Source organism: Microchirus variegatus, assembly GCF_963457635.1.
Source record: "Microchirus variegatus genome assembly, chromosome: 22".
Lineage (NCBI taxonomy): Eukaryota > Metazoa > Chordata > Actinopteri > Pleuronectiformes > Soleidae > Microchirus > Microchirus variegatus.
In genome coordinates, this window is record NC_139823.1 from 12,612,769 (window position 1) to 12,640,721 (window position 27,953).

The 27,953-nt window shown below is 43.0% G+C and overlaps 1 protein-coding gene across 1 annotated transcript; it reads right to left on the reverse strand.

The window, feature by feature from the left end:
- Positions 1–16: 16 nt before the first annotated feature.
- fn1a (fibronectin 1a) lies at positions 17–27,682 on the reverse strand (the record flags this gene model as incomplete). Its single annotated transcript, XM_083909052.1, has 49 exons — positions 17–1,119; positions 1,388–1,507; positions 2,270–2,376; positions 2,487–2,612; positions 2,921–3,088; positions 3,174–3,312; positions 3,406–3,576; positions 4,519–4,738; positions 4,855–4,963; positions 5,734–5,823; positions 5,906–6,097; positions 6,217–6,306; positions 6,392–6,577; positions 6,747–6,834; positions 6,942–7,153; positions 7,239–7,508; positions 7,620–7,733; positions 7,835–7,990; positions 8,077–8,241; positions 8,355–8,471; positions 8,573–8,839; positions 8,930–9,019; positions 9,110–9,186; positions 9,281–9,395; positions 10,597–10,869; positions 11,310–11,501; positions 11,603–11,689; positions 11,798–11,966; positions 12,233–12,327; positions 12,684–12,947; positions 13,022–13,300; positions 14,583–14,777; positions 14,861–14,950; positions 15,144–15,272; positions 15,354–15,539; positions 15,639–15,807; positions 15,900–16,021; positions 19,470–19,613; positions 19,727–19,855; positions 20,324–20,479; positions 23,495–23,671; positions 24,007–24,189; positions 24,288–24,485; positions 24,961–25,119; positions 25,644–25,781; positions 25,942–26,073; positions 26,289–26,426; positions 26,511–26,636; positions 27,553–27,682. The coding sequence occupies 49 exons, from the start codon at positions 27,680–27,682 to the stop codon at positions 1,051–1,053; spliced, it is 7,518 nt and encodes a 2,505-aa protein (XP_083765178.1). The 3' UTR covers positions 17–1,050.
- Positions 27,683–27,953: the final 271 nt, after the last annotated feature.

The window sequence follows — 27,953 nt, forward strand, 5'->3', positions numbered from 1 at the left end:
ATCAAAATAAAGTGTACACCCCAAAATAGCATTGAACAAAATGCTCGAATAAAAAAAAGGGATAAATAAAAGAAATAAAGGGGGAAAAGGATTTATGAAACTACAATGAATCTCACTTGGAAATAATGGTGAATCTTTATCCATTTTCACTTTTTGAAAATGTATTTAGCTCAGTCTACTCTGGCTCTTCTTTTTACTCCGATTCAAAGATCACAGAAGAACGTCTAAACTTTAATAACAACTAATGTGTTTCAACACAAACTTAAAATTAACAGTGCTTATCTTTTAAGGAAAGTTTGTAGTTTTTAAATTGTAATTCAAAGACAATATTAGTGACAAGTTCTTCTGCTCTTTATAGTAGGAGACAGAGTGATGACTTCTTTGAACTGCTTTCACAACTAAAATGCTCTTTACTATAAAGAATGCTGATTCAGGTTAAAACAAACTGTTTAATTTGAAATTTGACTAAAATGCTGGTTTAGGTCAGTTACGCTGAACAAAGCAAATAAATGTATGGCTTTGTAGAACAACTCTCTCCCCTTGATTTGGAAATGTCCAAGGACCCACGAAAATGACTTTATCACGATGCACAATGCAACAAATGTGGCTGCACGTGTTATCAAGGATGGACAATTGTTGTGGTTTATAAGGGAATTGTAAAGGAATGCTTGTAAATAAAAACAATAATAAAAAAAAAAATAGTACACAACAATACTGCAACTGGTGTGTGGGGAAGGGCTGGCAAGTTTGTGATGACAAAGCAGCAGGATTTGTGCTCTGACAGACTGTGTCAAAAAATAATCCTCGTTTTTGTTGAAGAACAGAGGATCACAAACAACATGGAAAGTCGGACGGGTCTTTGAACAGGCACAGAGGTTGATGTAGAAATGTCTTTAAGGCACTTAACATTTTTGTGTGGTGGTGGGAAACCCTTTAAGGCACACACATCTAATGGAAATGTGTTCTTTTCATGAGAGAAGCTTCCTTCCTGAAAGGGGTTTCAGGTCTTCTTCGTCTTTTTATTTCCTTTTCTTTACACTCTTCTCAACTCTACTCTGCGGGAATGTGAACATCTGCAAGCAGCTCCGGCCTCAAGCATTCAATGGGACACTGGATGTTCTGCACAACAGAGACAAGAGGAAAAGGGTTAGTTTTGTTTGTATAGCGATGCCTACAATCAATCTATATAACATAATAGTTTGTGGACAAACAAATAAAACTAAATGAAACACATTTTGAAGCTTAAATTGATTAAAAATCATCCACGTTAATAGTAAAAATGGTGTAGATGTCTGATTAAACAGCATTTATTCCTGTGTTCTTAATGTACCATATTTTGTATGTAATTAAAATGCAGTGGAATAAAGAAAAAGAGTGAGACAAGTACCAGTTTGCGTAGTGCGTTTTCTCGGTACCGATCAAAAACATCTGAGCTAACGGGTTGCAGGAGGTCAGCTTCCACATCAGTGTGTACTCCCGGTCTTCTACAGTGCTCACAACGCCAGCCCTGAAGGGGGAGTCAGAGATTAAAGTACAAAAACAAACAATTGTCCACAAGGTTTCCTCCTGTACCTCAACTGAATGAACACACTGTGTGGATAAACATAAAAACAGAAACAGAGGCTCAGTTTCTTACGGTACATAGAACATTATCCTGTATCCTTATCCTGCATTATCCTATAACAGTTGGTCGAAATTCTTCGTCCAAAATGTGAAAAAAAAGTCATACTTTAGTATGTTCACAGTTTGGCGGAATTTTTTTTTTGTCAAAGTTAAAAAAAAAAAAAAAAAAAAAAAATGTTTACATCCAAATTTTGAAAAAAAAAATTATTTTCGTACAATTTTTGAAAAAAAAAATCCTGTCCATATTTTGACAAAAAAAATTCTGTCCAAATTTTGACAAAAAAATTGTACGTCCAAATGTTGACAAAAAAGTGTAAGTCCAAATTTTGACAAAAAAAAAAGTCCAAATTTCCACAAAAAATGCTTTCGTCCAAATATCAACAAAAAAAAATCTGCCTTAATTTCGACAAAAAAAATTATATCCATATTTTGACAAAAATAAATTCTGTCCAAATGTTGACAAAAAAGTCATATTTAAGTATGTCGTCCAAATTTTGACAACATTTTTTTGTAAACTATTCTTCCAAAATGTGAAAAAAGTCATACATTAGTATGTTGTCCAAATGTTGACAAAACAAATGTAGTCAAAATTTTTGTGTGTAGAATGTCCAAAAAGTAATACATTAGTCGGCAGAGTGTTACCCACCTGTTGCCCTCCATAGCAAGTACAGGTACAAATGGCACCCAGATATTCTTTCTGCCACTGGTCCTCCACCTGGTACATTTTCCCATCATCATAACATGTCGACTCATCTGGAGGGATTATAGTTGAGTGTTAAAGATCAACTGTATTTGAGCATGAACGACTCAAATTTAACACATTCAAAACACCTGAATTTGAGTTTCATAGTGCGTTTACTTACGAGGTTCACATTTGAATTCTCCCTTTCCGTTTCCCAGACAGGTGCAGCTCACCATGTGTCCATTGTCGGCGTGACGGTCCCACGTTTCGCCAACGCGATAGTTGTAGCCGTTGTCGTGACACCACTCTGATGGAGGAGAAGTGTGGGGATGGAAAGATAAAGAGGGTATAGGGTGAGGTAAGATGTAAAAGGAAGGGAAGAAACAGCAAATTTCCCATAAATTGAATATACACATTGTTCCAGAGAGGAGACAGACAGGAACATACAGTGCAATGAGCTAAAACGTGTATGGATGGATGTTGACCCTGTTTTTTTTTTTTTAGTACAAGCGCATAGAACAGCAATAGAACTACATAGAATTATTGGGTATTAATTCCATGGCATGTTGGGGTGTTTGCAAAGCATGCAGGGAAAAGGGTTAATAAGCCACTCACTGGATGAATCACACCTAAAATGACCACTGCCCAGGCCCAGGCAGCGGCACCACAGCTTGAAACCGTTCTCAGACATGCGCTCCCACTCGGAGCCCACCTCATGATAGGTGTGTGTGAACGTATCATAACACACGTCCTGGTTATCGGTGCCAGGGATGTCACCTGGAACTGAGGATACAGAAAAAGTTTCAACGCCATTAAGCTCAACTGCATTACGATGAAAATGAAATGATTCTTGCGTAGATGATTGTACCAGCATTGCCGACAGTTACGACTTCCTCCAGAACTTTCTCTTTAGCTCCGCCCCTCATGGCCTCCACTACGACGTTATAGGACGCTCCAGATGTCAGTCCGATCAGTGTGGCGCTGTTTGACGTGCCGGGAAGGCGCATCTATGATGGAGGCAGGCAAAATGAATAAGTGGTCTTCATATACTTATGAGTAAATATGTCCATGTGTGTGTTTGTGTGTGTGTGTGCGTGTACCTGGAAGCCCCTTTCCTCCAGGTGTGTGATGGGATTACAGGAAACCTCATATTCTGTAGTCTGAGGAATGGGTTGCCAGGAGATGGTTGTGATCGTCTGCGCTTCCTGGGGCAAATCCGTCTCATTGTCGGGGAAACCAAACGCAAGACCCGGCAGAGCAGTGTCGCTCACCTGCAAGGCAAGACAAGTGTATTTGTATAGCACCTTTCAACAACAAGGTAATTCAGTGCTTTATATGATAAAACATTAAAAAGCATAGAAAAGAGACGTTTATAAAATAACATTCAGATATAAAATCAAAAAACGCAAAACATGCAGGTAACATATATATATATATACATATATATATGAAAAAATGCAAGATAAAACACGCAAACACACTGTAAAACACACACACACACACACACACACACACACACACAGGGACCCTGATAGAATGAATTGTTAATAAGACTTAATTGTTAGCATTAACATTATGATGTACCATATTTAAGGCTCATTAACTGCACACAGAACTCTACGACACTGTAAAAAGAAAAATACACTTTTTTTTTTTTAAATTCCATCAACTAATATTATTTTGTTAGACAAACTTAAAACTAGCCAAAAATTCTGTTTTGTTTGGCTAATTAATCTTGTTCATTTAATTTAAAAATTACATTTAAAAAGATGATTTTGAATTTTGAGTTGGCACTACTCTCGCGTACAAATTTGTCTAACAAAATAATATGAGTTGACGGAACTTTTGAAAAACTCAAGTTCTTTTATTGGGCTGTAAACTCAAAAATTGATTGCAGTATGTTGCCTTGAAATGTTGAGCTTTTTTTCAACTTTTTCTTTTTTTACAGTGTAGATCAGCGTCCTCCACCCTGGTCCAACAACACACCTGATTCAAATGTTCAGCTCGTCAGAAGCACTGCTAACGAGCCGTTGATTTGAATCAGGTGTGTTGGAGCAGAGCAGAAACACTGCTCTTTCAACATTCACATACTATTTCACCAAAGGTAAGTTAGAACATTTATTATTTACATTTATATTACATTTGGCAAGAACTAGTTGCAGGTAATTCTTATCGTGGGCACCAATGCGAGACGTGTCACAGATTTCACACACCTTGACCAAAGGCACTCTGTTTCCATCAGGACCTGCTACAGGGATATAGACTAGAGGTTCTCTGAGAGTGGGTCTCTGTCCCTCTTTGGGTCCACCAAAGGGTCCGTTAAGTCCGTGATTAGGTCCTAGGTTCTGGTACTCGGTGTAAATGTGCTGGCCCTGCTGGCCTGGTTGACTATGACCACTGGTGCCAGCCAAGTGCACATGGTTGGAGTTGAAGCTGTTCACAGAAGAAGAGAAAGGTCAACATTTCAGTTCAGACTGGAGGTTTTTGTGATGTTGTATTCCTAAACTGAGATTATAGTTTCAGGTATGAGTTTTTGTAAATATTCTTACACTTTGTCGTTAAAGGACTCTGGGACGTCCAGAATGTCCGTGCTGGGCCGATGGGGAACAGGAAGCAGCGGCAGATCAGGAACCAACAGCTGATAATCTATGGCTGGCTCTGATTGGACAACAGACACACACATCAGGAAGTAAGGCGAAGCAAATACACAGATCCACAGGTGTTAATCAATAAATGAAATGAAAAACAAAAAAAATCTGCTTTAAACAATCTGAAATAAATTAAAAACTAAATTTCACACTTCAAGCAGTTTACCATTTCAGTAACAGAAGAGTATTAAAACCACCAGGGGGCAGCAGAGTGTCACTTTCCAACTTCAGGAGATGAAGCAAGTGTTGACTTGTTCCTCTCATAAAATTGTTGCTGACAGAAATGATCATTGGCACTCAATGGTAATATCAAATCTGATACCACAAGCTTCATACCACAAGTTATTAAATCCTTAATTAAACATCTTAATGGTAATATTATGGCTTAATTCCTTTCCTTTGTGTCTCTGAGCAGCAGGCCTGGACAGTGTTTTAATGATTTCTTTTAGATTAAACACTCATTTTAATGTATTTATTATATGATGAATGTGCCTGCCATGAGATTTTAAATGAGGTCTGTCCTTTTGAGTGTACATTTTCTTGTAGTAAAAATGCCTATACTGAATGTTGAATGATTGAAATGTCTGTTTTAACTTGCTTGTATCGTCACGCTTACAGAGGCTTGACATGATTTACTCACTGAGAAATAATTTCCCCGCAGTGGTCATAAAGCTGCATTATAAAATCTTCAACATGGTGTTTACTTTTACCATAAGAGCAATGTTGATCTAAACAGAATAAAAAACAAATGAACCATTAACGGTGTCAAATGGTACTTACGTGTTCTGGCTTTTCCCACTAGAGCTGTGCTTCTCAAAGCATTTTGCAGTGCGACAATCTTGATGACGTACTCTGTTCCTGGTTTTAGACCTGTGACCAAACAATGAATGCATTACTGTCATTTGCCCAATCTGTAACTCCTGGCGTATTTGTATACATTAACCTCACTCACCACTGACAATGGCGTAGCTCTGGCCAGCGTGGGGTCTAGGCATGACTTCACGAGGCAAACCGCCGGCCTCCTCGTAGGTCACGTAATACCCAGTGACCCCTGGGCTGCGCGACGGCTCCCAGGTGAAAGAGATGCTAGTGGGGTTCAGCGAGGTGAAGCGGATGTTTGTGGGTGGGCTGACCACAGGTTTAGCTAGAGGAGGAGACGCACATGACAATAAATCCTCATACCAGTCTTTCAGAGACGTGTTTGGACAGCATTTACAGATGATTAGCAGATACACACTCCATGATCACTACAACGATGATTACCTGTGGTGGCTGTGAGTGTGAGCGGTGCACTGCGTCCATTCCCTTTCAGTGTGTACATGTTGATCTTATAAGTCGTGCCTGGCTCCAGACCTGAAACAACCAAAAACTTAATGAGGGAACTGTGTGTTACAACACTCGCCAGGTTATGACTGGAGTATTTTTACGCTCCATGTACCTGTAATGGTGAATGCCCGCGACTCTGGGCCAGTGGTCCAGTGAATGGGTACGTAGCCCGCTGAGGAGGAGGTGGGCGTGGCCTCCAACAGGAAGCCGGAGATGGTTTCAGTCTTGGAGCGCCACGTGAACGTGATGGAAGAGTCGTTAACATCGGCGATGCGAACACGGCGAGGTGGGCTGATGTCTTTAAAGCAGATGAGGAGAGGGAGAGTAAGCGTGAGGATTTATGGTCAATGAACAAAATAGGAAAAGGGTGTGTAAATATTGTTTTAATAATAATAATGGTGGAGTGTGTGCAGAACACTGCCACTTCATTGTTTTCTTTTAATATCAGAATCTCAAAAAGGACTCACTCTCCAATGTGGTGACCTCTGCTTGCACTGGCCTGCTGGTGAGAGAGTTTTTCAGAGCATAAACATTGACCTCATAGGTAGTTCCAATCTGCGGGAAATGGAGAATAGCAAAGTTAAAGACTTCATAGCAGGTCATAATAGAGACACGGCACGGACACTGAATAGATGCAAAAACAAGACAAGCCCCAATCTCACCATGAGCCCAGAGATGTGAGCCTGAGTGGCGTCTGGTGCCAGGTTGATCTCTGTGGTCGGTCCGCCCTTATTCTTTGGGTTCACCACCACGCGGTAGCCTGACAGGCCTTTGAGGCCATTTAGTCCGTTTTCCTGACCCGGCACAGCCCAGCTTATTGTGAAAGAGGTAGGGCCAACCCGGGAGTGCTGGAGGTTGGTGGGGGGTGAGATGGCTAAAGGAAAGAGCAAAAAGATAAAAACTCTATCACTCTTTTCTGCCTGATTTATAAAATATTTATAATTTATTTCATTTCTTACCTGTAGCATATGTTCCAATCAGTGGGGTGCTGGCTGTGTCATCGTGCAGGGCAATGACCTTGACAGTGTATTCAGCCCCAGGTTGCAGACCGTGGAGAATGGTGGACTCGGCATCGCCTCTGGGAGCAGGAAGAAGCTCTCGCTCGCCTTCCTCCCCGCTGGAGTACAAGACCTTGTACGATGTAACGGTTCCCTCAGGACTGTCCCAGGAGATCCGCAACGTGGTGGAGTCGAGCTCTGAGAAGCTGAGGTCTTTGGGACGGTCTATGTCTAAAAAGATGGGGGAGAACATCAAGTTTATTTTTATTTTATTTTTTACTTGTGAAAGCTTGGCAAACAATAGTTGAAGTAATATCTCTCAAAAAAAGGGACTATACTCACTTGTTAAAGCATTCACAACCAGAGGAGAGCTCTCACCATCTTGTCCAAGAGCATACACACTCAAGGTGTACTCTACTGTGGGCATTAAGCCTGAGAAAGTCATCTCTGTCTGGTCTGGGGTAAAAAGGATATGAGAAAAGGGGGGATTTAAAAAAATGAAAGGTAATAATAGAAATGTTTTTGTAGCGAATCAAGTTCTTTTGGGTAAAACATACCTGGAGCTACCACCTCAGTAAAAGAAGGCCCTTGTCCATTTCTGGGGACACCAGTCACCCTGTACCCCTTGATTGGCCCTTGAGCAGGGCTCCACCTCACTGTGACACTGTTGTCATTCACCTCTTTCACCTCCATTTCAGAGGGAGAGTCCACACCTAACAGGATGATGAAATAGGACTGATTAAGAGGGAAAGGTGACAAGGGGAAACAAAACGACATAAAAACATGTATATTTGTGTACCTGTTTTGTGTGTGACATAGATTGGAGTGCTGGATGCAGGACTGTCTCCTCTACCGGTCACGGCATAGACGGTGACTGTGTAGTTGGTCCCGGGATTCAAGCTAGAAATAGTAGCAGTGGACTGAGAGCCAGGCACTGTGAACTCCTTGGGGTTACTGTGACCTCCTGTATATAAAAAAAAACATTTCAAGAACTTTAGTCTTTAGTGGAAATGAAAAGGAAGTAACTTGTAAAACACTTAATTAAACCAGTATCTTGGTCTGCTATTGGGAGCTCACCCGTCTCTCCGTGAGTGATCCGATAATAGCGCACAGTTACGGGAGGGGCGTCCCAGCGGATGGTGATACTGGTGGGGGAGGAATCTAGCACTTCCAGGTCTGTGGGAGCATCGGAGACTGGAGCGAGAAAAAAAAAAAAGAAGAGGAAAAATGTCGATAAATAACACAACGATGACAAAATGGTGAATAACTGTAATAAATCAAAAACAGTTTCATACTTGTCTTCTGTGTTCCGCTGAGCGGCAGGCTCTCCCGAGTCCCACTCACAGCAAAGATGTTAACCAGATATTCGGTGTCTGGCGCCAGTCCCGTCAGAGTGAAGTGGTTCCTGGAGGGAGGCAGCCTCTCGTCCTTGGACCTCCCGCCGGTGACCATCTGGTAACGGATGCGGTAGCCCGTGATCTTGCTCTGAGGAGCAAACCAGTGGATGGTGAAGGAGTTGGTGAAGATCTCAGAGAAGCGCAGGCCCACTGGTGAATCCAGAGCTGAGGACAGAATGGATGAAATTGACTTTTAGACACAACAAGTGAGTATTCCTGTAGAGACATTCTCCTCGACAGATCTGAAAGACTCACCTGTTGTCTGAGTGCCGACAAGGGGAGAGCTCTCTCTCTGCTCATAAACACACACCACGCTGATCAGATACTCTGTGCTGGGCAGCAAGTCTGTGGACAGCAGAGAAGACATCAACACAAATTAATGTAGACAGTGAGTCTGTGCACTGAGGTCAATCCTTTGTTTGTGCTATAACTTACTCTTCAGCACCACGCTGTTACTTGTGCCTCCAACAGTGGTTTCTGTGATATCATCTTCATCATCAATGGGGTGATACCTGAATAAGTAAGAAAACAGAAAAGATGGAATTACTTCTTTATACAAAAAGAAAATCTACATAGGAACAATAATACTGAGCAAGCTTCTCGTACCTGATGTGGAAATTGTCGATGTCAGCCGAGTTAGGGACGATGGGAGCGACCCAGTTGACGTCAATACTGTCAGGTCCAACCTCGCCAAAAGACAGATCAGTGGGAGCTGGTACAGCTGTAGATATGAAAGAGCAGCATGATTCATAGAATTCTAACAAACGGGTAATTTGCACAGCAGCCATTGAGATAATTCCCAGTGTGAAAATCACAGGTGTATCTAATCAAATTAATGATAGCTTTACAAATAGCTTTCCCAGTTTCACACTAACGGAACAGAGGCGTCAATAATTATAAAACCTGTGCTTTTTCCCCACGAAAAGCCTGTTCTGCTTAAATATTCACTGAGCAAAAATATAGATAAAATATTGATGGTTAACTAGGGCTGGGCGATATATCGAAAATGTATCGTTATCGAAATTTACAACGATAATCAATGTCATTTTTCGATAATTAAAAAAAAAGAAAAAAAAAAGTTGTTTTTGGCTGTGTGTGTAGGTAGGCAGGCTACCTGTATGTTCATGTCCCTTTAGGACACTCGGACACTTATATCAGGCAAATGGTCAATTATGCAAATCAGGCGATGGGGTCATTTACGAACTTATGGTTCATTTATCGTTATCGAGGCGAGCTGCTCAAAATATCGTGATATTGATTTGAGGCCATATCGCCCAGCCCTATAGTTAACTATGTACAACCACCTCCTGAATGAGCTCATATCTATATCAGGAGCACTGTGTTTTTACAGTGGACCAAAATGGACAAACTAAACATCTTTAAAACAGTTTTAAAGCTTACCGAAGGCGACACCGAAGGGTGAGGTGAAGAATATGAAGCTGCAACATGCAACTTCACCAGTAAATGTTGCTAAACTATACACACTGTACCTTTTAATAGTGAGGAATCCAGATAAGAGGGTAAAATAGATGGAGAAACATATAGACACTACCAGTTTTGTGTTTACTTGTAGGTGTCCTCACAAATATAGAGAGACAAGTGCGTATGTGTGTGTGACTGAAGATTTACGACATCTTAAAAAGTGAAAGAACAAGCAGTGTTTGCATTGGGGGGCAAAATGAGCCTCAGTTTGATAAATCCATCCCCAACTAAAACAAGATGGTCCACACACACACACTCTAGATTATTAAACTGGTGACGCAGCATGCCAAGCAATTATGCCTGTAGTTAAAACATTTGCTTTGAAGAGTCATGTCTTAAGGTTAACAAGAATCTTATTACTTTGTATAACGTCAGCACAAGCCGTGTGATTTATGACAACAAAAGTCAGCCAGTCTAAAGGGGGTTCATGGATATCTTACAGGTCTGTTGTGTGAGCGTGGTGGGTTCGCTCTCGCCGTTCTCCGTCACCGTGATCACGCTGAAGTCGTAGTCGATGCCGGGCTCCAGGCCGTAGACGGTGTAATGACCAGTGGTCGGCTGCACCATGTCCTGAAAGATGGGCACGCTCTCGCCAGCTGCCAACACCGTGATCCTGTAACCGGTGATGGCTGTGGTGTTGAGCGGCGACCAGCGGAGACTGATGGTGGTGTCACTCACCTCCTCGAAGCTGAGGTCTGTGAGCTGTGGGATCTCTGTGGACGGGGAGAGAGGGAGAAAGAGAGAGCCCACCAAAACAGACAAAAAAAAAGTGGAAGGCAAGGGCCAGAGAGAAAGACAGACAGACAAGAAGAAGCAGTGGTTGAGAGAAGCCAAAAAAAATCACTTCCAATAGGTATTCTAACAGATATATAATCAATATATCACACCAATGGAAGAAGAGATACTCTTCCTGGTATATATTACTATCTAGTGAGGTTTTAGCTGTTATTCAATGAAGTGTCTTCATTGTAATGCTTTAATATATATCCAGGAAATAAAGTAATATGAATGCAAAACAGTCACAATGCTGTTTTACATGGTCCCTCAGCTGCTGGTTATAGGTTAGAGCATCGATACTATAGCGTGGTCTTACCTGTTACCCTAACTCATCTTTGTTGTTTTTCTTATGTTGAATAAGCCACCCAAAGCTCACCTGGTGTAATAATAGTCGATACAGGAGAGCTCTCCATGTCATCCTTAACAGTGAAGACACTGACGTTGTACTCCACTCCAGGACTGAGGTTCTCCAAGGTGCAGGAGTTCTGTCCCGCCTCCACAAACTCCTCCACGCTGCTTCCTTGCTGCCCATTGGTGGGAGTGCAGGTCACTCTGTAGCCAGTGATGTCTACAGGGAGAGGGAGATTCATTTTGATTATTTATTATTGTTTGTTTTTAAGCACATCTTGGTCTGCAGGTGTGTAGGTGTGTGTGTGTGTGTGTGTGTACCTGGTGTGCTGGCTTCGCTCCATTGTGCGGTGAGCTCTCCAGTGCTGGGGTTTTTCTCCAGGTTGAGATCAGTAGGAGGAGACAGAGCTGGAGGAGAGACAGAGAAGGAGAAAAAACAAAATCCATTTTAAAATGTGGCAGGAGAAGACCAGAAAAAAATAGGAGGACAAGGGTAACAGAGTGGTTTATACTTACGTGTGACAACACGCCGTGTGATCGGTGTTCCCTGCTCATGGCCATTGATGACCGGCTGCACACTGTAGGTGTACTCCACTCCGGGTGTCAGCCCGGAGATGAAAATGCTTCCCGAGTCAGAGGTCACGTCTCTCGGGGCTTCGCCGCCCTGACTGGGACGTACTGTCAACTAAGAAATAAATGGAGGCAGAGTCAGAGAGACAAGAGCACAGGAGGACACGGGATTAGGGGGGAAGCACAGGAGGTCAGAAGGTCAGAGTTGAATGTTTTCCCAAGAACAAGAACATTCTCATCTGTGGAGTGACATATTGTGAGCAATCACATGTATCCTGTTGAGGATGTTGTTCCCATTTTCAGGGAAAAAAAGGGTCAAAAGTACAACTGATGTACTGTATAGCAGCAGTATGTATTTGTATGCATTAGTAGAGAATGTACCTTGTATCCAATGCGAGGAACTGGAGTCCAAGACACGACAATGGAGGTGTCAGTCACATCAGTGCTGAAGTGAGGAGCGTTGCCCATTGGTGGGTCTAAAAATACAGACCACAAGCATGTCATTATCAGTTTCTTTATAGTGCGACCAGTGTGCAAATTTAAAAAAAAAGGTCCAGAGAGTAACATTCAGATATACCGTCCTTAACTTTGTTTGTTTAAGTGTATAATTACTCCAAGATAAAAATAGATTTTTGTAGCCTCTGAAGCCTTTTATGGGTATTTTAGCTTTTACGCAAGCCACCAAAGCTGGAGCATGTTTTGCATTGTGAAGCCAAAGCTAACAAATGAAGAGAAAGGACATCCTTCCGAGAAAATATTCGATTATAATCCTTTATCTGGACCTCTACCACAGTGCTTCCGATTCTCATTTGAACAGGCATCGAACACTCACTTGTGGTGAACACGGCAGTTTCTCCTTCGCTCAGTGTGTTGTCTTGCTCGGCGTGAAGAGTGGCGATGTACTGCGTGTCCGGCTTCAGGTTGAGGAGCGTGTACTGAGAGAGGCGAGCGGGCAGCCGCAGCTGCTTGGGGTTGGAGCCCTCGATGGTGAGGAAGAGGCGGTAGCCGGTGACTTTGGCACGCGGGGCGTACCACAGCATTACGACGCTGTCCTCGGTCACGTTGGCGAAATGGATATCCGTGGGAGCGTCAGGCTCTACACAAGAGAGATCGCCATTAGATTTCCCAAAGTACACCAAACAGTTCTAGATGAGTCGTTGTGATACTCACTGGTCGTTTGTTCCCCAATAAGTGGTATACTTTCTTCTCCATTGTGAATAGAGTAAACATTGAAGCGGTACATCGTCCCAGGCTCGAGGTGTGACAGCTCAACGTGGGAGTTTTGAGTGACGGGCAGAGTCATCTCCGTCTGCGGGGAGCCAGACTCGTCGATGGGGACAGCGGTGACGCGATAACCTGAGACATCGCTGCCTGGGCCAGACCACGTCAGAACTATCTTGTTGTCCGACACCTCAAAGAAATGCAGGTCTGTGGGAGAAACCACTTCATCTGCGGACAGAAAAAAATATGATATTGTAAAGCCGTGAAACAAATATGTTATGCTTTTATGAGAGAAATCATTCATCTACAGTATGTGTCAAACAGGACATCCCGTAAAGTCCTACTATTGCTTCCCCTGGCATACATCCGAGTCGGATCATTTAGCACCACGTTGGTCTGAATCCCTTCTCAGAATGATGGCTTGTTTCTCACTGAATAACTGGGATAACTCTGCTGCAGCTGTTACAAATAAAGCTGGTGGTTCTGTGGAGACACATGTCGTTTACCACAAGAGGGAAAGGCCCATACTCTGTTTTGATACTATACGTCCGAGCCTATATTCGGATTTATTACAGTGTTTATTCTCCTTGTTATGTGACAATACAGCGTTCCCACTGTATTGTTAAAAAAACTAATTAATTCTATGACTTCACAGCTGTGTGTAAAAACATGATGATTTAAAATCAATGATATCCCAGTTGCTTATCATCAAAGGCACCTACATCTGTTTATGTAAAGATTATCATGCAGGTCTATGACAGCATTTGTTTAGAAAGTGCCAAATCATTACACTGCTTCAAACTGTGGGCAGACAAATGTCTTTAATAGTAAACAGACAGCAGTGTACTACATCGTACTACTAGTACGATGTCCCTATGCTTTGCTTGAGGTTTTGGCCGTTGTTTTCCAAAGGGGAAAAAACCTGAAGTGTTTCCTTGTCTATAATCTCACACTGCAGTGGTGTGTGTGTGTGTGTGTCTTCGTCTATCACTGTACAATATATCTGAAATCCGTCTCCACAAACCCAGCAGCACCTTTATCCCATCTCACAAAACCCTTTTCCAGCATTAGCTTGACTTGACCCAACAGCATGTTTCCACCTGGCAGACTGAGAGCTTTTACATAACTGAGCAGAATAAGAGCGCACCAGCTGTCGAACTCGATGACTTCACTTTCCATTGGAAAACTCTTTACTTTATGAGAAATATTGAAAACTGAAACTGTGACATAAAAAGAGCAATAAACAGGCCACTACAAAACTCGCAGGTTGTTTCTGGAGAGTGCTGCACAGGGAGGCCAAATTGGAGAGATTACCATAACATACAGACCGTACTCTGTTGGTAAATATTGGTAAATAAGACTAGGTAATACACACAGTGAAGTATCTACTTGAAAATGAAAATAAATATGGAAAAAGCTTCTCAGGAAAACCAGTTGCTGTCCATTTCTCCGTTCTGTACCTGTAGTAAAACCCTTTTTCTATATTCCGCAGATTACATTGTCCTTTTACCTGGCAGAGGATCTCCAGCAGTGTTGACCTGCACAAACACAGGCTCACTCTCCAGGCTGTCCTCCACGGCGTAGATGCTGATGTTGTACAGCCGACCGGGCTTGAGGTCGCTCAGCGTCACAGACGTCGCCGTGTCGGGCAGATTCAGCTCTGTGCTTTCACCTTCCACCGACGGCGTGTAGACAACGCGATAGCCTGCGAGACCACAAACAGACGGATGGATGAGCCACGGAAAGGTAGATTTTTTTTGTTTGTTTGTGATTTTTCCAGTAACAAACCTGTGATAGGAGCCACTGGTTTTGCCCAGCTGACCACAATGGAGGTTTCTCCCACATCCTCCACTTCATGCTCAACGGGTGCATCAGGTGCTGTGGAACAAATGAGACGTTCAAGTACGTAAGGGAAAGTTATGACCGCAGCTCGATTTGTAGTTCCTGGCACATGTTGATTGGATTGCTTACAGATGCAAAAACTATATTTCAGTGTTAGCAGCAGGATGGGGAAAAAAAAGTGCAGATGGGAACATGAATTAAGAGCAAGAGCGTTCATGTGTCTACTCACCAGTGGTTTGTGAAGTGGTAAGAATGAGATTGTCCTCCCCACTGTCTGTGACCTCGTAGACATTGACGGAGTACTTTCTCCCAGGAAGAAGCTCATTAAGATTTACTGAGGTAGCTGTTCTGGGAAGGTCTGAAAAAAACATTTAACATTTAGTTTTTCCCTTGATTAACAGTTATGGTCAAATGTGTGGATATGTAACGTAGCAGTTACCTAGCACCACTGGCTGCCCAGTGCTCTGTCCCTGCTCGATGAGCTCATACTCCACTCTGAAACCAGAAATCGTGTCGGAAGCCGAAACCCAGGAGACGACAAAGCTGCTGGAGGTGATTTCAGTCACAGACTCGGAGGTGTCAACAACGGGCGGAAGCTGGGTGGTCTCGCCTTGTGCTGTGGCCACTGTGGCGGAAATATAGATGGGAAACAACACAGTTGGATTATTGCGAGGACACTTCAGCAAAATATTGTAATTATTATTATTAAGCTCCCTCAACTCACATGATCCATAAGTGGTGGTGAAGTCAAAGCGCGTGACCTCTCGCCCGCCGTACCGAAGAAGGCTGATCAGCTGACCCTCATAGGTGATTCCCGGCTTTAGACCAGAGATGGTGTAGGAGGTCAGATGGTTAGGAATTAACACCTCCATCCATGGGCTGTGGGTGTTTTTCTATAGAAAATAAGATGTAAGAGGGTTTTAAAAATTCACATATAGCGGCCACGATTATGAAGAGAAGAAGACGCCCCGCGAAGAACACTCACCACTTTCCATTTGAGAATGTACTGGCTGATGTGAGCAGACGGTGGAGCGTTCCACTGAATGGGGTGGGAGTTGGGTTGATTTCCAGATTCTGTGATAATCACCTGGACAGGACGGTGGCCACCTGGGAAAGAGAGAGAGAGGGAGAGACATAGATACATGAGCATGATGTCATAGTAAATATAAACTGGAAATGGATCAACTGAAAAGTACAACTGCAAAACTTATAAATCGAATAAATGGAAAAATAATTAGTTTTTCTATTATCTGAGAGATTTCAAAAAAGCTGTATGTTCAAATCACCCAGTTTAAAAACGCAGTGAATGTGCAGCAACATTTTCCTGAACACAAGACAGAAAGAGTGAGGGAAAAAAAACAAAATAGCACATCCCTGTGAGATTCCAGCACATATCTCAACTTCTCGACTTTCTTTACTCTTGAACCTTGTTTTCTTGGAAGTATTGTTCTGCTAAAGGAATACTTTGTATTTGTAGTCACACTCAAGATAGTGATAAAAATAAGAGACTAAATACAGTAAAAGTAAAAGATGCATTGTCGTAAGGGATGACGACAACAATCAGAAACAACAAATCCCTATGGAAAATGTACCCTCAGAGAATGAAGTGGAATTGTTTAATAAAATCATGGACTTAAATGTGCTGGATTAACTCGCTTTTCCTCCATAGAAATTCAGGTTTTAACGTTTAATTAAAACTCCTCAAGGCCTCCCTACAGGCTGCCAAACACTTACCAGCTGTCTAACATTTTGGGCACATCTGCTAGTGGATGCCTTAGAAAACCTTGCGGTGGCGAGTTTTGGAGCTAACAAGAGCATGAGAATGAGCGTCTGACAGCGGCACACTGAACACAGTTCTGTGCGACAGAAAGTCACAGGACTCATTACGGCCATAATGAAAGCAGTTAAACAAACAATGCACACGCTTAAAGACAGAGTAAGTTTGGTTAGTGGATGTAAAATGAGAACGGTGATGTCATCACTTGCCCACATTTGTAGTCTGAGAGGATGATGGTATCAAATCCTCCTCAGTGTCAACAAAGGTCATTTGCTGAGCAGGATCTTGACATAAGCTTTGCCGATAGAAATGGGTAGCTTCTATAAAGAAGTGAGGTTTTCTGACCACTTTTCCAAATAGCAGACTTGTAATCAAAGTTTCTGAGCAAGTGGCGTGGTTAACCAGAGGTTGCTAGCACATACACAAACCTCAAAAACAATCTGGGACCAATTACTGTCTATTACAGACCCAAAGGCCACTGGTGAGTGTGAGGGTTACACAGATTCAGATGTGTAGGACTTGCATGAAGAACGGAGGCATGAGATGCATGCATACCCAAACATGATATGCATATCACATACACACATCACACACACATTTACTTTCAAACATAGACACAACATTTATCCTTGATACAGGTCGATGCACACAAGGATTGCGATAAAGAAAACCACAGCAAAGGGAAGGGATATTGAGAGCCGTCTTGACAGTAGGAAGTGATTTTAAAAGATTAAATGAAAACCCAAACAAGCAACGGGAAAAGGGGTGGAAACAAAGAAAACTGCTCTTCAGAAGAAAATTATCGATGTAAGGCGCAATCTAGGGTTGCCATTTTTACCTTGTATGGTGTTTTACTGAGTTGGCAAAGTGACGTGGTGTCTAGATCTGCTCCTCACTGCCCTTAAATCTTTTTTTTTTATATTCCTCGGCACGCACACACACACACACACACACACACGTGCACACCAACAGCTGGTTGCCATTATGGCCACTAACGGCAGAACAGCGCCCTACATTTTTGTATCTCCCATCAACCTGTTGCACACAGAGCAATGTGAGCAACAGTTGAAAGACTCCTTTACATTAAGACACGTCAAACCTGAAGCTGAGCCTCAACCTGTGGCTACACTGACACATTATTATGTTCACTGTGGCATTTGTTGTGTTTTCGGTATATGTTTGAGTATCAGAATCAGAAACATATGTTGTTTTACCTGAGGGTGACATAGCCCAAAAGCCTTCAAATGTGAACAAACTGCACATTCAGTAGCACAACATGGTCAGCTGTAATGTCAGAATGCCCCAAAAGGCTGTGATGGAGAAGGAATGTAATCTAGCCAAGCTTGGTCTCACTCACTCACTTAATCCCTCACTTACTTTCTACCACTTCATCCTCCACATGAGGCTAAGGGGGGGATCTGGAGCCAATCCCAGTTGACATAGGGCAAAAGGCAGGGTACAGTCCATCCTAGGGAGATGAACAACCATTTTCAGTGTCCGTTAACCTAATCCCCAATGTTTTTGGACAGTGGGTGGACCCTGGATTACCTCGACTCCTGAACTGTTGAACAACACTTCTCCAAACTGTTTCTAGCCGTCTCATTTTAGTAGCACCATTGCCTTCAAACATCTTCGCATAAAACACTTGTGTGCATCGTGGGAATGTCACTGAGAGTGTCGCATTGACGTTTATAATCTATTCAAGATTCAGTGATTTATTGTACAGCAGCAGTGGAATTAAAATAAGCATTGTGTGAACTCCTATGACAATGGTTTGACAAACTAACAGCCATGGGTAGCCCACGCATGACCAAGTGGAAGGGAATTAGGCTTGTAACAGGAGGGTCGCCAGTTCAAATCCTGGGCTAGGTCAAGGACTGAGATCAAATTGTTTGTTTAGCAATAATGTTCCAAAAGCAAAATTGCTAAAATTATTACAGCTTAAAACTCATACTTTTTAAAAAAGTTATTATTTGGTAGTAAGTTGTATATAAGAGAAGCACTCACACATACACACTCACAGAGCAGTGTGGTGTTTTATACAGCTGTGGCAACAGTACAGGGGATATGTACCACATGCTAGCAAGAACAAAGGCCCCGAGTGGGGGGTGTATTTGTAAAAGAGGAAATCGCACCCCCTCCCACCTCCCTGCCTGTTTCACATCAAAGTCAGGGGCCTCATTTTCCAGGTGACTTAAGAAATCACTCAGTTCTCCATCAGGAGGTATCAGTAGCACATGTCGATGTAATGGCAACTGAGCCAGTGTTTAAATCCTGTTTAACATCAGTCATCTACCTATTTTACTCTAAAAATAATGGGTACACCTGAGATTTTTTAACTCAGGCAAACGACTGTGGTTGGTGTCCCCCGTGGTATTTTTTCACCCATGTGTGAATTTTGACGTCAGATACATGCCGGAAACAAAAGGAGTTAGAGGAATAAGAAAACAACCATTTAAGATGAAATAAAAAAAATACAATTCCACCAAAAAGAAAGCAGATGGAGAGGAAATTAGCACATTCAAGAGCCAAAGCCGATAAAAACCTGCATGTACTGCCGAGTGCCGAGTCACTTGACCCTGATCCCCGCTGGTCAAAAACCCATTTAAACTCTTACCAGGGACTGAAAGAGGATCAAGAATCACAGTGACATAACCAGGTTGGGAAAACGTTGCTGCACAAGTTGACCTCGCAAGGAAAGTAACAAGACTCCAGACCGTGACAGACACATAAACAATCTGACCTTTTTCTTAGTCTTGTAAAACGTTAACATCTTACCAGAGTACGACTGCTGGGGCTCACAACTGAGCTCTCCTACGCCGTGGCCGTAGCAGTAGCACTTGTACATAATTCCACGGATGACTTTGTCCCAGGTTTCTCCAATCTGGTAGAAAGTTCTCGTCTCGGGCTCCTGGCACTGATCTGAGGGCAAAGTAAGAAGAAACCAGATGATGTGACACAGTCAATGGACACATGATAAGGAACTATAACCCTCATTATGTAAAATTCAATAGAAACGTTTAGATTCGACCCACCGACGGCATCACATTTCCAGCGGCCACGTCCCTGTCCGAAGCAAGAGCAGTTCATCGTGTATCCCTCTTCATGTTGCTTGGTGAAAGTCTGGTTCACCTCATAGGTGAGACCGTCGACAATACACTGATCTGTAACGGACACAAACGCAGATGTTGTAAGACATGAAATCCGATACGTCAACCTTGAAAGATGTGTATGTTAGCATGTGTGTGCAGGTGCAAAAGCACAGGTGTGCAGGCTCACTTTTAACCTTTCAGCAGGCGAGTGATGAACTTGACACATGACCTTTTCACCTCTTCTCTCAGAGCATTCTAATAATCATGTATTCTTTCTCTAGATAACATTTTCTGTCTCTCACTCTGCACTTTCTCATGCATTATGTCATTAAATAGGACATATAGGTTGACCTATTTAAAACAACTAGCTGGTGACCAGTTGAGCACCATTCCATGTATTTCTACCATCCAACAGCTTCAAAATATTGAATAATTTAACCTGACAGAACATTAATTCAGTCTCATCGTAAGTCCGTAACTTCCATCCATCTCCATTTGTTCAACTATAACGTAAACAAACTGAGTGTTACACACACACACCTTTAAGCTGGGAGTAAGCAACGCAGCTCCACTCTCCTCTGCCGTTACCGACACAGGTGCATCGCATCATGTGAAGGAGAACATCGTGCCGTTTGTCCCACTGGTCTCCCACACGGTACATCACCCCCTCGCTTGTCGTGCACACCTCTTCATGGGCTGGAGCACATGAGAGAAAGCCAGTTAGAAGATTTAAGAATATGCAATGTCTTCTATTGTTTAATGATGATTAAAATGTTAAGATGAGTTCATCAGAAAACCTAATATATCAGACGCACTCGATGCAGTGAAGCAGTGTGCACACAGGCATTAAAATAAGAGCAGAAAAACACATCATAATGCATGATCACCCATGGAGATCAGTGACTCTGCCCTGTAATTACGACACAAGGCTGCAGAGGATACAATCCTGGGAACACCTGAGCCCGGAGATTTGATTCAAAGTGGAAAACAGCTGTTTTGTCTCCTCGTGTGCAATGAATGACTGTATTTGTTATTTGCCACATGTTCTCCTGTTATTAAAAGAGCGAGTGCTTTTTTTTTTTATCAGGAAAGATTGAAAGTTTGCTGGGACAGGCAGAGACCTGCATGTGAGGAAGTGCGTCTGTGGGGGTGGAGATGGGGGAACTTCAGCCACTTTTTTCAATGCAGAACCATGTGCTCTAACCGGACCACCAGTGTGGAAAATAATAATAATAATACTACTACAGAAGTTTACCCTAGTGTGTGAGTGCTGAAGAAGCTGCAGAAGTAGGCATAGACTAGCATCAGTAGTGTGGCAGTCAAGCAGGTAGAGCTGCAGACAAAGCTGATATGCATGCATGCTCATGAATGCATCTGTTTGCAGAAGTGGAGAGAGACAGAGAGAGATACGGTAGATCTGGTGTCTTGGAGCCCATCCAGGCCTTTTTTCTGTGTCAGGAAGAATCTGGAGCGGAGCCACACATCTGGTTTGTGAAAGCGGAGATCCTTTGGACTTTGCCTGATAGTCGTGCATCAAGGCTGCAGCTGGGGCAGCATTTTTTTGTTTGAGACAGTTATATCTACCAAACGTCATGTTACTCCGACGTAGTTTTTCATGAACATAATGGTCTTTACCACCTTTGTCACCTCAACCTTTCAAATTGTCTGAAGCAGGTTGTCATTTGTCAACTTGTGGCCTTCTTCTGCTCCCATTACCAAAAGTTCTAATTGTATTTGGTCCAAACCTACACATCAATACTTTCAATATATTCCTTTAGAACAAATGAAAAGCTTATACGGGCAATTAAATGACACTGAAAGTCACCATTTAATACTTTACTGGCTTTTAGGACATTGCAAACAAGCAATAACCCCACGCAGAACCTGATACTATTCCTTTTAGAGATTGGAGAATGTGTGTCTGAGCTTTTCTTAGGGTGGATCCGACTGTGTAAATGGCAGTTTGAATAACGAGGGTGAGCCCTGAATGTTGACTCACAGCTGGAGACCATTTGCCATGCCATCCCTGAAGAGCACATGGCAGACACTGCTGATTTGAAACGTCGCCATTAACATCTCAACGAGCGTGTTTGTTTTGGCAATCATGGTGAAAGTCATTAATGTCAATATCAAAGGCTCCCCTGCTGTTTTAACTACGAGGCTGACAGACAACGTGCTCCAACACTGGCTGAGGGGCACCAACACTGTTTGTGTCCGCGTTAAATCTTGATGAGGTGTTTTTTAACATCGGGGTGTTGTCTCAAAGGTGCATCCCACACCTACAGGCTACAGACACCAGGTGCCCCACTTGGTTTAACAAGTGCAAAACACTTAAGACCATCCATCTGTTTGCCCCAATGCAAGAAATCTTCAAGAGAGAAGTTCTTTTTGAGATAAAACAAATTCAGTGATCCATTTTTTCTTAGGATTCAACCTCAGATAAGTAAGTCCTGTGGGAATTTGCACAGTGAAGCTTCTATCCTTTTACCACTTTATCTTCTATCTGTCTGCGTTTTAGCCTTTTTCAAATGTTTGCTTTGATGTAGGCTATAAGAGACAGTATTAGATGTACAGACATACGGGGGCATTGTTGCAGCCTCCAGTGAGGGTCGTCACAGAGTGGAACAGTGCATCACATGGACACACTTGACACGTGTTGAATGTCCTGATTCCACAATGGTGCCATGCAACAGGAATGTCACACGCAAAGGTGGCAATGGCGACTTCTTTAATCCACTCACATACACGAGTCTACAAAGAGCTGTTCCCCAAAAAAAGACAATCACTTGCTGTGTTTGAATGAAGTGCCTTTGGCATCTGCAGGAGACTCAGCCAACATCATGATGTGGTTTTGTAAATCACACAGCCAAAGCTTGTTAAGACGTCAACAAGAATTAAAACCCATATCTAAAGTTTTCTTTAGTAATCTTTTTTACTGCATGTTGGTATCATCAGTACCATTACGCCACTTATTCACAGACATTAGTGCAGCATCAATGACCCCCTAGTGTTTTACTGGCTTCAGCCTCTTTTGTTACCCATGGAGACCTAATTAACAACTAAACACCACAACAACACACATCTAAGAAGGCAACAGTTGCTTTGCTTGTGCTCAAAATCAAGGTGTAAGAACTGTAAATAAGCCCTGACTCCTTTTTAACATCACTCTGATAATGTTGATGCAAATTCAAATAAATAAATCACCCATTAAACCTTTTCATTGTCGAAGAAAAGGGCAGAGAGGACACAAAGGCTATGTTAACTCCATGATGCAGACAGGGCGGAGATACCTTTCACTTAAGAACTGGAAGAGGAGTTGCAATTAGCTGTGCTAATCACATTAGTGAACCACATGGCGGCTGCCATTGAGTCAGTCAGTTTGTCTCCCCTGTGCAACCACATCTACAGAGACTTTTAAAGGCATGTAAAGCCTACAGATGGTTCGATACCACTTTTTCAATACTGATGTTACAACCTCTACCAGTATCAGCCAGATATGGACATTAAACACCTTTATAAAGCAGTTAAAAATACAATTGTGCCATAACCAGCCAATTCAACCATACCAACAATAGGTATAGTATCTACTTGCTGAAAACACATCTCTCTACTCTTAAGGATCTCCATGTAGTGATTCAATATTTCAACAATCCCTTGTATGTCTCATTGAACAGAAAATGTAATGGCTCACAAACTTCTGTTTCCACTCACCAGCCATGGGACAGAAGCCAAAGCGCTGCTCTGCGTCATAGTCGATGGTGGTGCCACACCACTTCATGCCATCTCTGCGTCCATCTGCAGTGCAGTCGGTGTAGTTTCTGCCGTTGTACAGATAGGGGAACTGGCACAGAGCACCGTTAGAATTCCCACCTCGTGTCGCCACAATCACTGTTGAAGGAAAGAATACTTGGCATCACTTTGATTTATTCCAAACCCTGCTGTTGTGGTCTGTGTACACAGTATTAATCATGATAAGTAACGATCACAAACCCCAGATGTGGCGCAGTCGCGTGGTTTTGATTTAAACTAGTCAGTCATTAAACTTGGCTAGTTTATTATAGAGACGGTGACTAATTTGGCCTCACATGCCTGTAATTTATTAGTTTTAAGTAATCATGCCATTGTCAGTTTATCTGAACAATAGAAAGGATCGGGCTGGTTTCCAAATAATCCACAAGCAGATTTTACACTTCACTAAAAAGATTCACAAAATTATTATTCACCATTCTTCTCTGTACAGAAGGAATACTTCTGGTCTGTCTCAAAGTCAGAGGAGGTGGAACACCACAGCTGTCCGTCGCTGCGTCCATCAGAGATGCAGGAGTGGTACGTCTTCCCCTTGTAGACGAACGGGAACACACAGGGCTGACCTCCAGAGTTGCCGCCGTACACTGGAGCTGGTCCATCTGGAGGTAAGACAGAAAAACATCTCATGAACCTGCTGATTTGTGTCTCAATTGCAGTCAAAACTATGGCGATTGTTGGGCAAAAGAACATCTCTTACCCCACTGCTCGCAGCTGATTCCATTACCAAGACAGGTACAGATCATCTGCTTAGTTCCCTGGCTCTTAATCCAGTGCTGACCAATGAAATATGACAGTCCGGCGTCTGTACGACAGGGCCCGTCCTGGGGAGCCTCAGGCACATTGGAAGGCTGGTACACCGCGGGCTGGATGTTAGTGATCACACGAGAGCCGGTGCCTAAAATATAACACGGGATTCAAGTCAGATGGAGCAATAACCTCGCAAAAGTTAATCATTTTCATGATAAAAAAAACAGACGGTTCGAATTAAAATGGAAATATAGTGGTACTAAATATCAAATTAGGTCTATAATGAGATTGGGATGTGGCTGAAAATCTTAAGTTAAATTGACCAGGAGAAATCACTGCTAACTAGTAAAAAACAAGACAAACAAATGTTTTCCTCACCCCCTGTAAGTGATTCAAGACACTTCACACGCATTTTTTTTCTCCCACCAACGTTACTAAGTTTAAGTCCTCCCTCTTCTTCCTGCCTCTATCTCCTCTTCATTCTGTTACACTTCAACATTTGGACACTTGGCACCTCTTATCACACCCTGCCCCCCCTCCCCCTCCCTCTGGTGTACGTTACTGTCTCCACACCGAGTGCGAAGGGGTGTGGGGTGTGCACGGACGCTGCTATCAGTTCTCACCCAAGCCAGTGGTGTGAAGTGAGGCATGTCGCTCACACTTCCACTCCCCTCGGCCGTTTCCTGTGCACAGACACTGGAGCAGGTGGCCGCGGGCGTCCGTCTTAGTCCAGGTATCTCCGATACGGTATGAAGACATAGTGTCCTGGTCGTTACAGCGATCTGAGAGAGAGGAGAATGACTGGGATTAATTAGGAGGACATATTAACATCGAGATCCTGTGGTAGAAATCTTCAGAGGGGTGGTGTGTGGGGGAATGACTCCTCCTGGCCACCAGCTGTTTTCCATGTTTGTGCTTTGGCGACAGGGTTGATCTTTTGTTGAACATGTCTGATACACCATTTATTGATGACCTCGTCTTTGGAGACCACCGTGAAGTCATTGCAAGCGACAGAGAGAGAGTCGCAAGGGAATCGTGAGCAACAGTCCGTTTGATCCGGGATTCAAGTGTTGGTTTCAATTAGGAAACACACATGATAAACATTTCCTGCGTCGCTTGTTTCGAATCATACAACAAAGCATGAGCTAGACATTTTTTTTGCTGAAGCCCATTAATGAGGCTACAGCTTTTTGGGATCAAGTTGTATGTAAATGAACATGTGTGGGAAATCAATTCAGTATTCTGCAAGTGTGGTTGTGAGTGATCCACTTCAAAACACGTGCAAAATTTGGATTATTCCTCTTACTTCTGGAAGTGCATGTGATGCGTCCACTTCCCTCCCCGAGACAGGTACAGTCCACCACCATCCACCCCTGGTACGGCTTCTCCCACGTATCGCCAACCACATAGGAGGTTCCCGCCGTATTGTCATAACAACGCTCAGCTGCAGGAAACACACACATTGTGAATCAATTTAAAATGAACTGTTATTGTTATTTTTGAAGAAATCAGTCAGAAAAACGAGTAACGGTAGTGACCAATCGTCCAAAATTGTCCCTCACATCCAGTCATTTGTTAGTCAGTCACAGTCTGAAATGACTCACCGACAGGTTTGCAGGTCCACTCTCCCTTGCCGTTGCCTAGACAGACGCACTCCAACATGTATCCTCCCGTTTCGTGGGGTCTCTTCCAGGTGTCACCTATTTTGTACGAAGCCCCACCCTCATGGCAGCGATCTGGTAGCAGAAAGTTACGTCAAAATAAATAAACAAACATAAACTCAGACATTTATCCAATTATCTAACCACTGCACACAGCCGCATGGCACCAGTCGTTTATCAGCTGGAGAGAATATGGAGATTAAACAGTTTAATGGCAGCAGTCTGGCAGACACACATGAAAAAACACAAGATGGAGCGTGTGGTCTGTTAACAGAGGAAAGCTCACTTACTGGCAATGGTGCAGCTGATCTTCCCCCTGCCAGAACCAATACATGTACAGTCCCAGATCATGCTGTCCTTGGGTCTCTCGTAGGTTTCTCCCACAGTGTAGTACTGCTCGTTGATTTTATCATAGCACCTTTCCTCTGCTGCAGAAAGAAAGTGGATGGTTCACATTGCATCTGTGCTACTAAAGGGACAATTAATCTAAAAGCAACCAACAACAAACTCACCTTCAGGTTTGCTTTTACACTTGATGCCAGCAACGCCGTGGCAGGTACAGACCAGTGTGCTCCCCAAATATTGCCGTTCCCACTGGTCATTAATGGAGTAGACCATTCCATTCTCTGTACAACCATCTGACAGCAGAGAGGGAGGAGGGGGGGGGAGTAGTTGATAAGACTTTGGCATGAGCTGGACTCTGGCAGCAGGGGGTGTAATAATAAAAAGAACCCCCTGCCTTTGCTCTTACTCCATAACATTTACAGTATGAAGAGAAACAGGAGGAAAAACAACAGATACTCCACCCACACCCACAAAACACTGTACCTGCGTACCATTTCCTTTCTCATGATGGAAACACAAATATAGCCACTGGAAAATTATAACTCTTACTTCAAAAACACACACGGTGATGTCAGGGGGGATGAAAGGGAAAGCCAAATATACACACCATAATAAGCAAAAAGTACACCTCTTATTGTCCGGAGAGGACTTCACCAGTGTCTGTGAAACTGACTCTCAGATGTGTTAAGTTGACTTCAAAGGGGCCAAAGGCTGAGTAATAAATCAGCTGCACAGACTGGAGAATAATATACACGTTTTCTCTCTCTCTCTCCCCCACCAGGCCTGTTCTTTGTTCACATCCCATGACTTCACATGCTGCAGACAGCTTTTTCTACCTTTTTATTTTTTTTATTTTAATTGTCATAGCTCCACATTTTCAAATGGAATCATTTATTTTATTTTTCTTTTAACATTCCTGGGGCTTTGAAAGTTGAAACATCCACACATGGATTAAATAAAAAAAAAAGGGTTATTGTTGATGTGGAAGTGATTTTTGTGGCATTTATCAACCAGTAACACAACTGCAGGGATGCTGGAAGTGATCCACAATGATGCATTTAAGTGACAAAAGGTGGTTTTTTTATTTTAACAACCTATGATGTCAAAGTAATAGTTCGAATTTCCATTTTTGGCCCCTGGTGTGGCCCCCTGATTACAAATCTACTTGCATGACTGTTCCTAAAAAAGAAAAAAGAGAGAAGAACTCACCCTGGTTGACTGAGGACGGGTAATGATCCTGAGGCTGCCTCCGACTCCTGTGCGTCTCTTTGGGCATGCAGTTCACTGCGCCCCCGATGCAGAGCGCAACAAGCACCCTGGCTATGGTGCTGCCAGACATAGTGTTCAATAATGAGAGGCACAAAAACGAATGAAATGATGCTCCCTGTGCTTAGATCGTCTCCAAGGACGCAGGTTAACTTCGCGTTCCTGTGCAAACTCTCTCTCTCGCTTTGAGCTGTGCGCTCTGCTCGTGCTTTCCCCAGACCAGCCCAGAGCAGCCCGATCCTCTCCACTAGTCTGCGGCCCCAGTGAGTGCAGGTTACCAGTCCGTGGGAGTGATTTATCTGGGGAAGGCTTTCAGTCGGAGGTGGGAGGTCCGACAAGAGCAG